Raw genomic sequence first — 14,104 nt, forward strand, 5'->3', positions numbered from 1 at the left:
GATGGTGGTGGTGGCGGTAGTAGTGGATTTGGCTTGATGAAGAGGGCGATGGGGAGGAGCGGTGGTCGCGAGGAAGGCTAGAACACACCGTACAAGAAAGAGTACAATGATGAATAGAGCCTGGGGCTTTCTTGCGCGCGCGAGCACTCGCTATTACCGTCGGACCGCCATCTCTTTAGCCGCGGGTCGTGCGCGATTGCGGACTCACCGCGGAAGTCGGAACCGCGCGCTAGTATCGCAACGTGCCGAACGGGGAGGCGGCAGGAGAGCCACCCCCGCGCGAGGGAGGGCGAGTGACTGTCTTTTCTTTTTCTCTTTTTTTCCTTCTTAGCTTTTGTTTTTCACGGGAAGCTCAAGATCTTGAGGATCCCCCAAGGGACGGGCAAATTTCAATTACTCGATTCGCCGTAAGTTCTGCGAGCAACTCGTTACGTACGAATTACGGTTGGTGCTCGGTAGACCGAACAAAACCTGGTTGTTTACGACGACGCAATCGAATTTCAAGCACGTAACTGTGTTGCAGGCGGTCGTGAAACAAGACGATCCTCCTTTCGACATCGACATATGCTTTCGATCCCCGCTTTCGTCGAGACAAGTGGCGATGTGTGGCGTGTAAGTCGAAGCGCGATGAAATTCGCGACATCCTCACATTTATCGGACAAGGAACTCTAATGTTTCCTTTCGCTGTTCATCTGATAGTTGCCGTGACCATAAAATTAATATCCAATAAATGAATGCATCCAATAAAACTCGATGAAAAACACGTCCTACTACAACTCATGCATGTTTTCACACACATCACTACATGTGTCGCATATTTTCGTTTTCGAGCTCGAATTCAATGGCCTTCGACACGACGCGAGCATCGCCACTCGTTGAAATCTATCAGGCACTGTCAAGTGAGGATGCGAGAGCGCTCCTACAGGTTCTGTCGTTTTTGTTGGAGGGGTTACTGGTGGGCAAAGGGCTAGGGGTTGGGTCCAGGGGGTGGAACGTGATTCGCGGTACAATGAAAGATCCAGCGCATAAATGTGAGCTTGAAAACGCGGAGTATCGTTTTGTCACAACACGTCGATGTTGAGCAACGGCATCAAATCTGTCACTGTGTACACTCGGTTGCTAAACGGTGATCGCACATTTTTCTGAACGGAATTGCAGCGCTCCTGGTTGTCACAAATTTAAGAGACAATGCTGATGCGTTCGCGCTGTAGTCAGTCATGACAGGAGTGTAGAAATAAATTTGATTTGATGCAACATTCAAGTATTATTATCCTCCCGTAGTTTAAATTACCGACTTGTAGACTTTGAAGATTTAAATACAATCCTTCGTGGACTGATTAGGTAGCGCGAACGCATCAGCAGTGTCTCTCAAGTTGTGACAACCAGGAGGGCTGCCAACTTCATTCGGAGAAATGTGTGGCTACCGTTTAGTAGCCGAGTGTACCTGACGAATAATATTCAAACATGATGGTTACGAAAAACCGAGCCTCGAGGAAAGATCGGATGTGTCTTGTCTCCGCACGCGAGGAATCGCTTCCTTTCCGGTTGCGCCGCAAATCACGCTTCACTCTGTACATCTCGGAGTTGTCGAAACAGATTAATCGTTCGCCCGCGCTCGAGTACGCGGCCTTCCTCCGGGCAATATATATGTATTGTTTCACTCTAAGTTTTCACGAATCATCAAGCATCGAAAACGTCACGCTCCGCGCTCGTTAAATCGAGACTGTCATCGTCTCGACGCAAACCGGACAGACTCACGACGCGAAGTCGATTTAAAGTTCTTTCAACGACAGAGTTCCTTTACGACAGGATGAATTATTAGTGTGAGCGAGGCCTCGTCGTGGCCTGCAACTTGGCGCTTCTTCGCGAAACGCGAAGAAGTACTTTGAAACTATTTCATCACACGTTACAACCTGTGTTACTTCGTTAGCCCGCGGATACTCGAGTGCGGACGCGTCTCAAGCGATTCTCTAAGCGAGGCTCCAGCGAGTCTCTGACTTTGCGATAGCTTTCCTGGAGCAGACTGTATATATGTATGTATATATATGTATATATATATATATATATATATATATATATATATATATATATATAATATATGTAAATAAAGGTAACGGAAATATATAATCATAATCATTCACACGGAGAGAGTCCGCTCTGAGGGAGATCTACATACAAGGTCTACGGTGAGCCTAATAAGATGTATCAAGATCAACGAGTTCGAGTCAGGGCGGATGGGTGAGTCGTATAAAAGAGGGAGGCGGAGGCGGAGGGTAATGGTGGTGGTAGTGGTGGTTGTGGTGGTTGTGGGCTGTATGCAGTTTCTGAAAATGTCAGACCGACGTGAGGCGGGCAGCAGGTACGTGGCACAGTGAACGTACATTTGCGATGGGCTTGCGGGGGCCTCCTGTGGAGCGGGGCAGGCCCTGGGCCCGGGGGTGGCGGCGGTAATGGTGGTATAGGCGGCACACCCGTCGACAAACCAGTCGCCGAGGTAACCGTCGAGGGTTCCCGTATGCTCCAGCGGACGCGGCTCGGGCCCGTCGCGGCTGAAACACCCGCTGCCACTCCTGATCAATCTAATCACGACACCTGCCCGTGTATGCGTATTCTCGCGCGTAGAGCTTACGAGGAAGAGTGAGGTGGAGAACACGCGCGAGATAGAGAGAAAGAGAGACAGAGAGAAAGAGGCATGGACAAAGGATCCGCGAAAAGAGTGGAGGTAGAGCCCTAAGTAAATAGAGAAGTGGCATTGAAGAAAACGGTCCGATTGGTCACAATTAAATCACGTGATTCAACGCCATATTGTTTCTTACGATGGTGGACGAGTAGAGATACAATAATACAGGTACACACTCACATTCGACGTTACGGGAGAATATTTGCTGCAGCTTGACGTAGACAGTCAAAGTTATAAGCAAATAAGTATTAGTTATGACGTATCTTTATTTATATAATTTTTTATTTTCTCCTAATCTCTGAAGTGACTTTTGTCTGTCACATATTTTCTTTCAATATGACCGGGAACCAGTTCCCATTGACCAGATCTATTGAATTTGAAGAAACACAATGGCGACTTTTCGATGTATCGCAACTATTCAAATGTCGTTCTTCTACTTATTTAGGACTCTAGATGGAGGCATGATGGGAAGGGACGATTGTCGCAACGTTTATCTCTCACGCGAGTAATGAAGGTGGCTGATGATGACGATGACAACGATGACGACGACGATGATGGTGGCGATGGTGGTGCCGATGACGATGATGGCCATGACGAAGGCGATTACGATGACGGCGATGACGAGAGATGATGGAGCATGATGAGGATGATCGAGCACGCGTCGGGAGGAAGAGAGAGAGAGGTAGATTGCGAGAGAAACATGAATTATGCAGTGGCGGACGCGCCGATCGTCGACGGATGGGCGATGAAAAACGCGTGACCCATTCGCGACCTGGTGATTTGCGTCATTGGAATCGCGCCAGGTTAGAGTGGTAGTCTTTTTTTCCTCTGTGTACACACGTTGACACGTCCGTGCATCGATGCTGCAGTCCGGAACGTTTGGACAGATCAGTTAAGAGAGACACTGACGAATGCGTATATATGTATGTATGCGTGTGCGTTTCTCTTTGTTCGAATCGCGATTAACATGATGTTTAATGTTGCAAATTACACACGTTACGATATCATTCCTCGCATCGAACCACCGTATGACTAATTAAGTAACACACGTGACAACGTTCAACTTTCAGATCGAGTCGATGTGATCGGTTTTTATTGACGACAAGAAAAACACTGAACAGTTGTGATCGTTAAGTACGTTGTAAATATCCGTATTGCTAAGGCATACAACGAGAACAGATGACAATGTATGTTATTTTGTCGATGATATTATGTGGTGAGGCGAATGTAATGGCGATCGTGTCGATGGATGTTGGAGCAAATGTGGGAACTTAGTCAAATGGCTATGATTTCGATCACCCCAAAAAATACAATCTTATTCTTGGCGAAAATTCTCTTACATACGTTTTAAAAAAGGATCTTTCTAAAACCGCAAGAAAAATATCCTATCATCCCCTAGAAAAAGAATTTTAATTGTTGCAAGATGCTATTTCCTATAATCCCACATTCTAAGTGAAATCTCTTACTGAAGGAGTATTCCTCTTCTAAAGAGATGAATTATTAATTGGAAGTCTATTAGATATTATCCTGTTTTTCCTTCTGATTCACAAGAGGAATATGTTTACTTGAAACAGAATGTTCTCTTACCATAATGAGGGAAAAAAAGGATATTTCTCCGGTAGATATATATATATATATATATATATATATATATATATATTTACTCAAATAAAAAATTATTTTATTTAAATAGAATAAACAATTGCTTTCATGAAAAATTAAGGTTGTAAAAAATGCATATTTTTCTTATATTTGAAAAATACTTCATATTAGTATAAGTAGATAAGTTTTGCTAACACTCAACGAATAAATATTTTTATTTCTCAGATATTTTTTCTCTCAATATAGAAGAAATTTCTATTGAGAGAATAAGACTTGTAGAAGAAAAATAAAATTCCTCTGATTTTAAGAATATCGTGCTTAGAATATATTCCTTTTGGTCTTGGAAAAATCTTCCATGTAAAAGATAATTTACGCTAAAGACTGTATTTTTCTGGATGATCATACAGAGGTAGGTTGATCTTCTTTTTTCTATTTGTCTAATCACGAAGGCCGCGTTGAAGACGAATGATAAATGCGTCGCGCGAAACTTTGTACGGTCTATACACGGTATAAAACGACTACTGATTACTAAAACGAGGGGTTTTGAAGGCAGAGGCAAAGAGATAGAGACAAATAGACAGGACTATCATGCATCTGCCTAAACATTAACGACGACGCAACTGTAATAACCAACGCTCACCGCGAGCTGCAAACACTCTCGCGCGGATGCATTTGAAAGTAATCTCGGTAAAGGTAAATAAAAATCGCGCGCGCGCGCGTGTGTGCATACACACACACACACGTGTGTTTGTACGATTCAGCGTAAATTTCAAGCGTATTTTCCATTTTAGATCGGGAAATGAAACTGTCCCCGTTTTGCCTATTTACACACATTTGCAGCTTAATTCGCAACACAATCGTTTAATTACGGGAACGTGAAATAATTCAGGAAGAAAAGAAAAGAAAAAGAGAGAAAACGTCCCCCTCGCGCGAGAAACGCCCTGAAAGGAAACACTCGCGTACATGGAAAAATAGCATATATAAGAAGCCGCGATAATAACGCCACAAAATCCCCTGTGGTGATCCTAATAACGAGGGAATCTCGTTTTATTATACACCGTTGCAAATGAGGTTAACGCAACGAACAAAGGATAGAGAAAAAGGCCCGCGAGTCTCTCGAGCGGTGAGCATCTTTGGCGTATACGATTCGTATATAAGTATAATAATCATGTACGACGAACGTTTGGCTTTCGAGGCCCACAAGAGCAGACAGCAGTCCAAAGGTCGCATAATATAGATATATATCTATGTGTATATATATAAAGTACTCTATTCAAATCCAGTTTATGCACAAAAATGCAAAGGGGGACTCGTGACAGATTACGAGCGCCAATCGATTCGGGGGAATTACAATCCCTTGGGCACTAAACCGACTGGGGTCTCAGTACGACTAACGTTAAAACGAAATTGTCGTTCAGTTTGCGCTACTTACTCGGTCGTGGATGCCTTTCGGGCTCACTGCTTCTCTCCTTCTGCTCCTTTTCCTTGTCCTTCGTCTCCTTCTCCTTCTCCTTGGCAAACTGAAGTAAATCCCTTGGTGTACCGACTCCGACGAGATACCAGAACGCAATCGCGAACTTTATCCGAGTAATCGAGGTACCGATACTTTCTTTCCTTCCTTCCTTCCTTGCTCTTTTCCTTTTTTCTTTTCGGCACATTTATCCTTTGATTTGAAAACTTCTCCTCCTCCCGACGGACAGATTTAATTGGTCCAGGAATTTCTCGCGAATGCACAAAGTAACGAGATATCTTTCTCCGTCCGTTTTCGCCCGTTCGACATACTTCTCCATCCGAATTCTTTGAACGAAACGCGAAACTGATCGACGAGAGGACGGGAAGAAGGTATCGAAGAATTGTTCATTGATTCGTTTCGCGATTGTCTTTGCGTGGTGTGTCGCTGATGATGCGACAGCATAGACTTTTAGATCCGTATTAATAGTCGTTATTTGAAGCTTGCTTCAGTTGTTAAGTTGTAAGAAACTTACTTAAGACACTTAGATCTTAATTTGGAGTTAAACCTGAGCTTCTCAGCTGAATCGCGATTGCAAAGGCAATGTCACATATATTAATTCAAGTAAAAAACTCTCATCTAATTTTAAATTCAGATTTGACGTATTAATTCATATTTCACGTATGACAAGTTTTAAGTAACGACTATTAATAGCCTTAGAGATAGACTGCGCATTCTCTTATCAGGTAGCTGAGGATAAAAGTAAAAGGTACACTGAATAAGATTCTTTCTCTGTCATACAGCACTGTAGAAGACGATGTAGAGGATACAAAAAAAGAGTGGGACATATAGTGAGAGAAAATATTTAAAGAATAAAAAACATCTATTCGGTGAATGTTAATAATATTTACTAATATAAAATTACTAATATAAAATATTTTTCAATTAAGGAAATATACATTTTCTTGAAACCTTAGCTTTACATGAAAACAATTGTTTGTTCTGTTTAAATAAAAGGATTTAAGTAAATTCTTGCTGCTCACTGAGATTTTTATTTTTTAGATATTTTTTCTCTCAATAAAAAAAGAGAGGATTATGCAATTCCTTCTCGTTCTCCGTTCTTCCCATCGACAAAGCAACTAGGAGAACATTGTACTCTCTATTGTCTTCTTTTACTCATGCCGACTCCAGTCCGATAGGAATGCACAGTCGATCTCTATATAAGTCTACGGTGAAAAAAATTTTCCGATGCCCTCCTGATGAGAATAAAAACCAGATAAAAAACTCGCTTGTGGGAACAGAAAGATTCCTGTAGAGACTTTCTACTCGGTCAATTGTTCTCAGTCAGTGGCGTAGCCAGGGGGGAAGCTGAGGGGGCTACAGCCTCCCCTCCGAAATTAATTTTCTGGGTTACGCTAAGTATGAGAAAAATTTTTTCGAATAATCTTTTTTGCTCGTCAAAAATAAAAATTGCAGCCCCCCCGGAACTTTTTTCTGGCTACGCCACTGTTCTCAATTATTGCAACCAAGTTGCAATACAGCTAAAATGTCTAGAGAAACGTTTTCGGTTTCGGTAACAGAGATATCACTTCTCGTGAATTTTCATCTAGTTTCTATTCGGTTGCACGAATTTTTTTTCCCTTTCGTGTACGTGTAACAGTAATTTACCTTGGCGTCTTTAGTGACAGACGGTGCGCGCGGGGGCTGACGTTTAGGCGATCTGCGATCGGTGACGGTCGGTCCGAGGCTCTGCGAGCGTCCAGTTCGCGGACTGTTCTTCGGACTGGACTTGGTTCGCGGCTGAATCTCGTCCCGATGTTCCTTGGTGTCCTCGCGCCGTCGTGGGATAACGGGCTCCAGCTTCTCTCTCGTCGGAGAGGGAAGTAGTGCGCCATCACCTTGGCAGGAAGAAAATTGTCCTTCAGTTTATACCTCGGGTCTACGTATATCACGGTCGGAAATTATTCACGACAGCGTCGGAGATGAATATAGCGTCGGACACCTCCCGGCGTTCACTGTGTCGCTTTTAATTAAGTCGGCCTTTCGGACGTTACTTGGACGAATTGATTTAGCTATTAATCACATACCTACGCCAGTAGTACGATCGAGATGGTGGCGGATCAAGAAATCCTTTCTTGCACGAGCGATGGCTCGATCATTATCCTGCGACAAAATACATCATCAGATACAGCAGTAGGTAGGAGAATCCTTCAATATTCTCTCCGAAAGTGCAACAGATGGCACATATTAATAATAATAATAATATTATCAATGTCTCTTTATATCTCTATAGTGTCTAGTATTAAGTAAAAAAAGTCTCTTTGACTAAAATAATCGGCAAGTCAGTCATTCAATCGTTCAACCGTTATACGCAAAATCACAAATAATCTTATCGATTAATGAAATTGGTTATTAATTAAACATCGATGTGATTCATTATGTACACTGATTAACAATTTTTTTAATTCATTAAATTATTTGTATTTAGAGTATTATCTGACGATAATGTATGACTGATTTATCGATTAGTCGGAGAAAATTTTCATCAATCAATGCCCAACACTGTATTTATAGACCATCCATTATAGACACGGATAAAATCGGAGAACTGAAGGAAAACGCCAAATATCCCACAAATTGCAGTGGACGATCGATTAAATCGAGCGCTCGGTGTTAAGCCGATATCGCAAAGGTGTCAACTACTCGAGGGAACACTCGCATACCGCTTTGATGTCGTCCTGCAAGATCCCGTGAATCGGTCTAGCCTGCACTGAAGACGGTCGACCCGCCGGCGGCATAGTCACCATCGTGGCGATCGGCGCGACCTTCCTCGTGTTCTCCTTCTCCTTCTCCTCCTTGGTGACCGATCTAAACAGCCGATCGATGCGTTCGCGTGATCGTCAGGCCGATTATCGCACCCGCTCGAGGAAGAAACAAAAGGCTAACTACGACGGGACCCGTGTGAAGGTGCGAACACATTTGCCACAGTCCTCAGTGGAGCCTCGCGAGCGGGCGTTCTCGCTCGTCCGGTGCAATTTCGGTGAAACAACGTTTCCAAATTGATCGCAGCACGACGAGCACAATGAACACGTGTGACTTGACGACAGCGAAGAGCGGTGCGCTCGTGTGTGCCCGGGGTAACACTTGCGAGCGGCTCAGGCGCATCCGTGTCGGACGCGTCGAGACACCCCCTCGAGACGACAAAAAATTGCGAGTACGTGTGTGTTGCCTTGAGAGGTGTGCTAGAGTGACAGTTGATGTTCGAAGTGCCGTTACGGTGTTCGACAGATCAACCCGACGCGTTGCGCAAGTGGTCTCCGAATGATCACTGATCTTCTCGCGAAGAACGAGGTCGAGAGATGCGTTCTTCCCGTTTCGCATGTTCTAAATTGGAATTTGACGGAATTTCGAACACGCAAAAGAATATGATATCGTCCTTGGCGGAATTTTTTTTATACACGGCCTCAGGAGGATTCCTCTTCTAAAAACAAAAGGGAAATGGCCATAATCGAGACGATCCAACCCGTAAAATTATGATTTTTGAGTTTTTGCTTTCTACCAATGGGTAGTCCAGACATTTTTCCACATAAAACAAAAAGCCTCATGGAAGCCTAAAATTAGTTAAAAACACTTTTCTTTTAGTTGCGTCTTTTTATCTGTTTTTTAAAGGATTAAGCTTGTCGATGAATACCCTTGTAGAGAAAAAGATTTATAATGCTTGACTTCTTGAATGATTGCGAAGAACCTAATGCTATCTAAGCTTTTTAAATCATGTATCAAATTATCATTTTTCTCGAAACGTCATGTTTCGAATTCAAATCATTCTTGCATAATTATGGCCAAATATTCTAACATCCTATAATATAAAAGAATTCTAGGTGCATAGTGCTGTTTCCTGCAATCCCATGTTCTGAACGAAAACTTTTGTCGAAAGTGTATTCCTCATCTACACTCAGTGACAGAAAAAATATCTAACAAATAAAAAATATTTATTCGATGCGTGCTAATGACATATTTTTACTAATATACATATTTTTACACTGAGAAAAAATATTTTTCATATATTTTTTCATATATTTTTCAAATAAGGAAATATACATTTTCTTCGAAGCTCAGCTTTTCACGTAAAAGTAATTGCTTTTGTTCTATTTAAATAAAAGAATTTAGATTTTTAAGTAAACATGTTATCAGCACCTGCACGAATAAAATTTTTTTTTACTTTTGAAATATTTCTTTTCTCAATGCAATGAAGACGAATAATATCACGCTTAGAATATTTTCCTTTGGAAAATCCCTTTTGGAATATTTTCCCTAGAAGCATCCTCTTCAGGCAATATATAAGAGGATTCCGCTAAGGACGAGATTACATTTTCTTGGGTGAACGAGCGGATATGAGTGATAGTCTCCACTCTGAAATCTCCCGGCGCTCTTTCCCAGTCGCCGTTGCGTAACGTCCAGAGTACGAAACGGCGCGGGATTCCCGGCTCGCCAATGATGGGGATAATTCGCGCCCGCGAACGGCCCGGCCGGTGAACGAGATGTGAAAATCGGCGATCGCGGAACAACAATGAGCTCCTCGGAAAATGATGGAGTAGTGTACTGGCCTGGCAAGGGATAGGGCGTTGAGCGCATGGTTACTGGAGACTCGTTTCCACAGCGAAGCCTCGTCCTCGGCCGCCAGACCGCAACCCCAGTCACGATGCTAATGCAAACCAAAATGTATCAGCTGTGTGTCGTTATCGCCGCGATCTAATCTATCGCTGGATGTCGAGACTATACACACAGACACACACACCCTAAGGGGATACACTGAGGGAGAATTCACAGTTTGACAGAAGAACAGAATGGCAGAAGCCAATCAGGACTCGCGCTGATGGATCAGCTACACTGAGGGAAAAATTACCTTAAAATCAACAAATATTTCTTTGATGGATGCCATTAACATACTTATTTATAAATCTAAATTCTCTTTATTTAAACCAAATATCATTTACTTAAATCAGGTAAACAATACTTGATTTAAATAGAGAATTTAGATTTAAGTAAATATGTTAATGGCAGCCGTCAAAGAAATATTTGTTGAATTTAAGGTAATTTTTCCCTCAGTGTAGTTGACAGTTTCTGCTTTTCCATCAGTTCCACGAGTTCTGCGTGATTTCTGTTTTCCTATTTTTCACTTTTCTGCCAAGCTGTGAATTCCCCCTAAGAGGCCAGTCGCACCAACGACGATTAACGCTTCAGAAACTCCGGCTGAATATGAGGAATTAATTGTTTAGTCGAATAGTCGCGGAAACGTGAGATCCACGATACACGGAGCGACACACAATAGTAATTAATTGTTCGCTCGTTTGTTTTCAGAGATTTTTACATATCAGGTATCCCCCAAACTTGGCTGTATCGGCCTCTTTGGACTGATTTCAAGTTGATGAAGGAATTTCCACAAGTGGGTCATTGCTTGAACAATTTCCGTCTCGGATAGTCGAAGAATTTGCGGATAAGAGGTCGCCTCAATGAACTCGGGACACCTTAGATATGCGCGAATAGATTTTACAATTACTTTGTAACGTTATATAAGATATTATAATATCATAATATATATAACTATAGTATTATAAATAATTACAATATTACGTAATTTTATATATTATAATTATATATAATTTTAAAATTAAGTATGCTTCATTTAGATGCAGTTAACCAGGCTTGATTAATCGAAAACGTCGGTGCTACTCGGCCTAAAGCCCGTGTCACACTATGGATTGGAGATAGAGGATTGCGGCTTGAAGATTGGAACTTGACCAATTGGAGCCAAGCAGGCCAAGACCATTAATTCATCGAAATCTAATCTTCAATCCACAATCCTCAATTTCCAATCCGTAGTGTGACACGGGCTTAAAGGTCAAATCACACTAGCGATTGGCGATTGATGATTGACGATTGAAAATTGGAACTTGACCAACGATAGAAACAAAGCAAGCCAAGGTTGAAGCTCGTTGATTCGTCCAAATCTAATCTTCAATCGTTAATCGTCAATCGTCAATCGCTAGTGTGATTTGGCCTTAAGAGGATACCATACAAAGCATGCTTGAAAAAAGACACTGAGTGTCCTGCTCAGGTGACGAAGACCGAGAAGAATGTGGAATTCGGAGTACTTTCACTTTGGAGCTGGCGATGATACCGCCGGAATTACGGGATCGCGGAAAGCGCCTCGAGGCTTCGGGGATTCTGACAACCCCGCTGCGAAGGCCTGTATGAAGTTAGCCTCCCACTTTTTGAATTTAATAATTTTGACAATTGTGCTGATTTGTGCTGGGTTTGTGCTACATTGTGCTCGAATTATAAATTTTTAATATGAAAAATGAGCAAGAAAAATGGAAAAAACCGTTTTTTTGTAGCCCTCCACTTTTCGATTTTCGAAATTTTTTTTATTGTGTTAGGTTGTGCTAAATTGTGCTAACATTGTGCTAAAGTAGTATCTTCGAAAAATAATCACGAAAGAAATAAAATGAAAAAACGATTTTAGGCAAAAAAGAAGAAAAGTAAGATTTACACTCGTATAAGTCAACTAAATGATATACAATTATATATCTGAGTTGTGCTAGCTTAGCACAAGTCAGCACAAATTTCAATTTCGCCAACACAAGAATCTAAAGGGCACTTTACTCTTGACCGCGGCCTTTGGCGCTCGCAGTCTATGTCATTAATCACCACTTCTAGATTTTGTATCGACTCAGAATTGCATATCTGAGTTGTGCTAGCCTAGCACAACTCAGATATGCAATTCTGAGTCGATGCAAAGTCTAGAAATAGTAATTAATGGCATAGATTGCGAGCGCGAAGGGTCGCGGTCAAGAGTAAAGTGCTCTTTAGATTCTTGTGCTGACAAAACTGAAACTTGTGCTAGCCTAGCACAACTCAGATATGCAATTCTGAGTCAATACAAAGTCTAGAAGTGGTGATTAATGACAGACTGCGAGCGCGAAGGGCCGCGGTCAAGAGTAAAGTGCTCTTTAGATTCTTGTGCTGACAAAACTGAAACTTGTGCTAGCCTAGCACAACTCAGATATGCAATTCTGAGTCAATACAAAGTCTAGAAGTGGTGATTAATGACAGACTGCGAGCGCGAAGGGCCGCGTTCAAGAGTAAAGTGCCCTTTAGATTCTTGTGCTGGCGAAATTGAAATTTGTGCTGACTTGTGCTAAGCTAGCACAACTCAGATATATAATTGTATATCGTTTGGTTGACTTATACGAGTGTAAATCTTACTTTTCTTCTTTTTTGCCTAAAATCGTTTTTTTCGTTTTATTTCTTTCGTGATTATTTTTCGAAGATACTACTTTAGCACAATGTTAGCACAACTTAGCACAACCTAACACAATAAAAAAAATTTCGAAAATCGAAAAGTGGGGGGCTACCAAAAAAACGGTTTTTTCCATTTTTCTTGCTCATTTTTCGTATTAAAAATTTATAATTCGAGCACAATGTAGCACAAACCTAGCACAAATTAGCACAACTGTCAAAATTATTAAATTTGAAAAGTGGGGGGTTAACTTCATACAGGCCGCTGCGAAGTCGCACAACGCGACAGTCGGGCTGAGGGTGCGCGGTTGCGCAACGATCGCGAGTCGACTGTGTTGTGTAATTGCGACTGGTTGAGCCGAGTGATCGAAAGGTTCTACCTTCGCGATCGGTTGCCGTGTTGTCAGACGCGGTGCATTATCGTGTCGCGTATTGACGTGAACAAAAAGTAGCTCGGTTCGCGAAGCACGCGACGCGGCGCGATTGAATTCCCGCGGTGATCGTCGCCGTAAAGGGCATTGCGACAGGACAAAGGCCACGAAACATGCATGATCTCGACGATCGGGAGTTCGTCCGCGGGTTCGCATGAACGTCGTCGAATGCTCGGGTCGGTCGGTCGGTCGATCGAACGCTCGTACCGCCGAGTGCGCGGAGGATACGCGGGGAATACCACACGAGAAACCGCGGGGATGAGGAGGTGACGGAAGACTACGGGACAGGAGGACAGGGAGCCGGCGCGATAACCTCGAAGAGTTTCGATTCGATCGGGGGGACCGAATCCGCGTCTGCCACGGATTACCTTGTACTCGTCGGCGAGTCGCCGGAGCTCGATCACCTCCGCCGTAGGAAATGGTTTCGCCTGCGATTTCGCCGGCCCCTTCCTATCGTCCGATATCCGCACGGTTCTACCTGACCTTTTACCCCTGCAAATAAGTCAGTCTCACGTGTAATGATCGCGTAACGGTCGTGTCGCGTCGCGGTATGACGCGTCTTCACACCGATCGGGGATCGTCGTAGATGCACTTTTCGCTTCCTCGTTTAACTACTATGCTCCCCCCCCCCCCCCCCCCCCC

The 14,104-nt window shown here is 42.8% G+C and overlaps 1 protein-coding gene across 11 annotated transcripts in view; it reads right to left on the minus strand.

Moving 5' to 3' along the window:
* Nucleotides 1-14,104, minus strand: part of LOC116850071 (flocculation protein FLO11-like) — an 80,820-nt gene that overhangs the window by 12,349 nt on the left and 54,367 nt on the right. For 6 of the 11 annotated variants that reach the window (XM_032827931.1, XM_032827914.1, XM_032827958.1 and 3 more), the window contains 8 exons: nt 13,831-13,954; nt 10,337-10,434; nt 8,456-8,600; nt 7,820-7,895; nt 7,401-7,630; nt 5,715-5,802; nt 2,382-2,561; nt 6-77 (listed from right to left, as the gene is read on the minus strand). In XM_032827931.1, the coding sequence (XP_032683822.1) occupies nt 6-77; nt 2,382-2,561; nt 5,715-5,802; nt 7,401-7,630; nt 7,820-7,895; nt 8,456-8,600; nt 10,337-10,434; nt 13,831-13,954 (1,013 nt within the window). The remainder of the gene's footprint in view (nt 1-5; nt 78-2,381; nt 2,562-5,714; nt 5,803-7,400; nt 7,631-7,819; nt 7,896-8,455; nt 8,601-10,336; nt 10,435-13,830; nt 13,955-14,104) is intronic. The other 5 variants (XM_032827923.1, XM_032827975.1, XM_032827994.1 and 2 more) reach the window with 5 other exon arrangements.

Source organism: Odontomachus brunneus, unplaced genomic scaffold (assembly GCF_010583005.1).
Source record: "Odontomachus brunneus isolate Ranch 3 - 2012 unplaced genomic scaffold, Obru_v1 Obru_scaffold_005, whole genome shotgun sequence".
NCBI lineage: Eukaryota > Metazoa > Arthropoda > Insecta > Hymenoptera > Formicidae > Odontomachus > Odontomachus brunneus.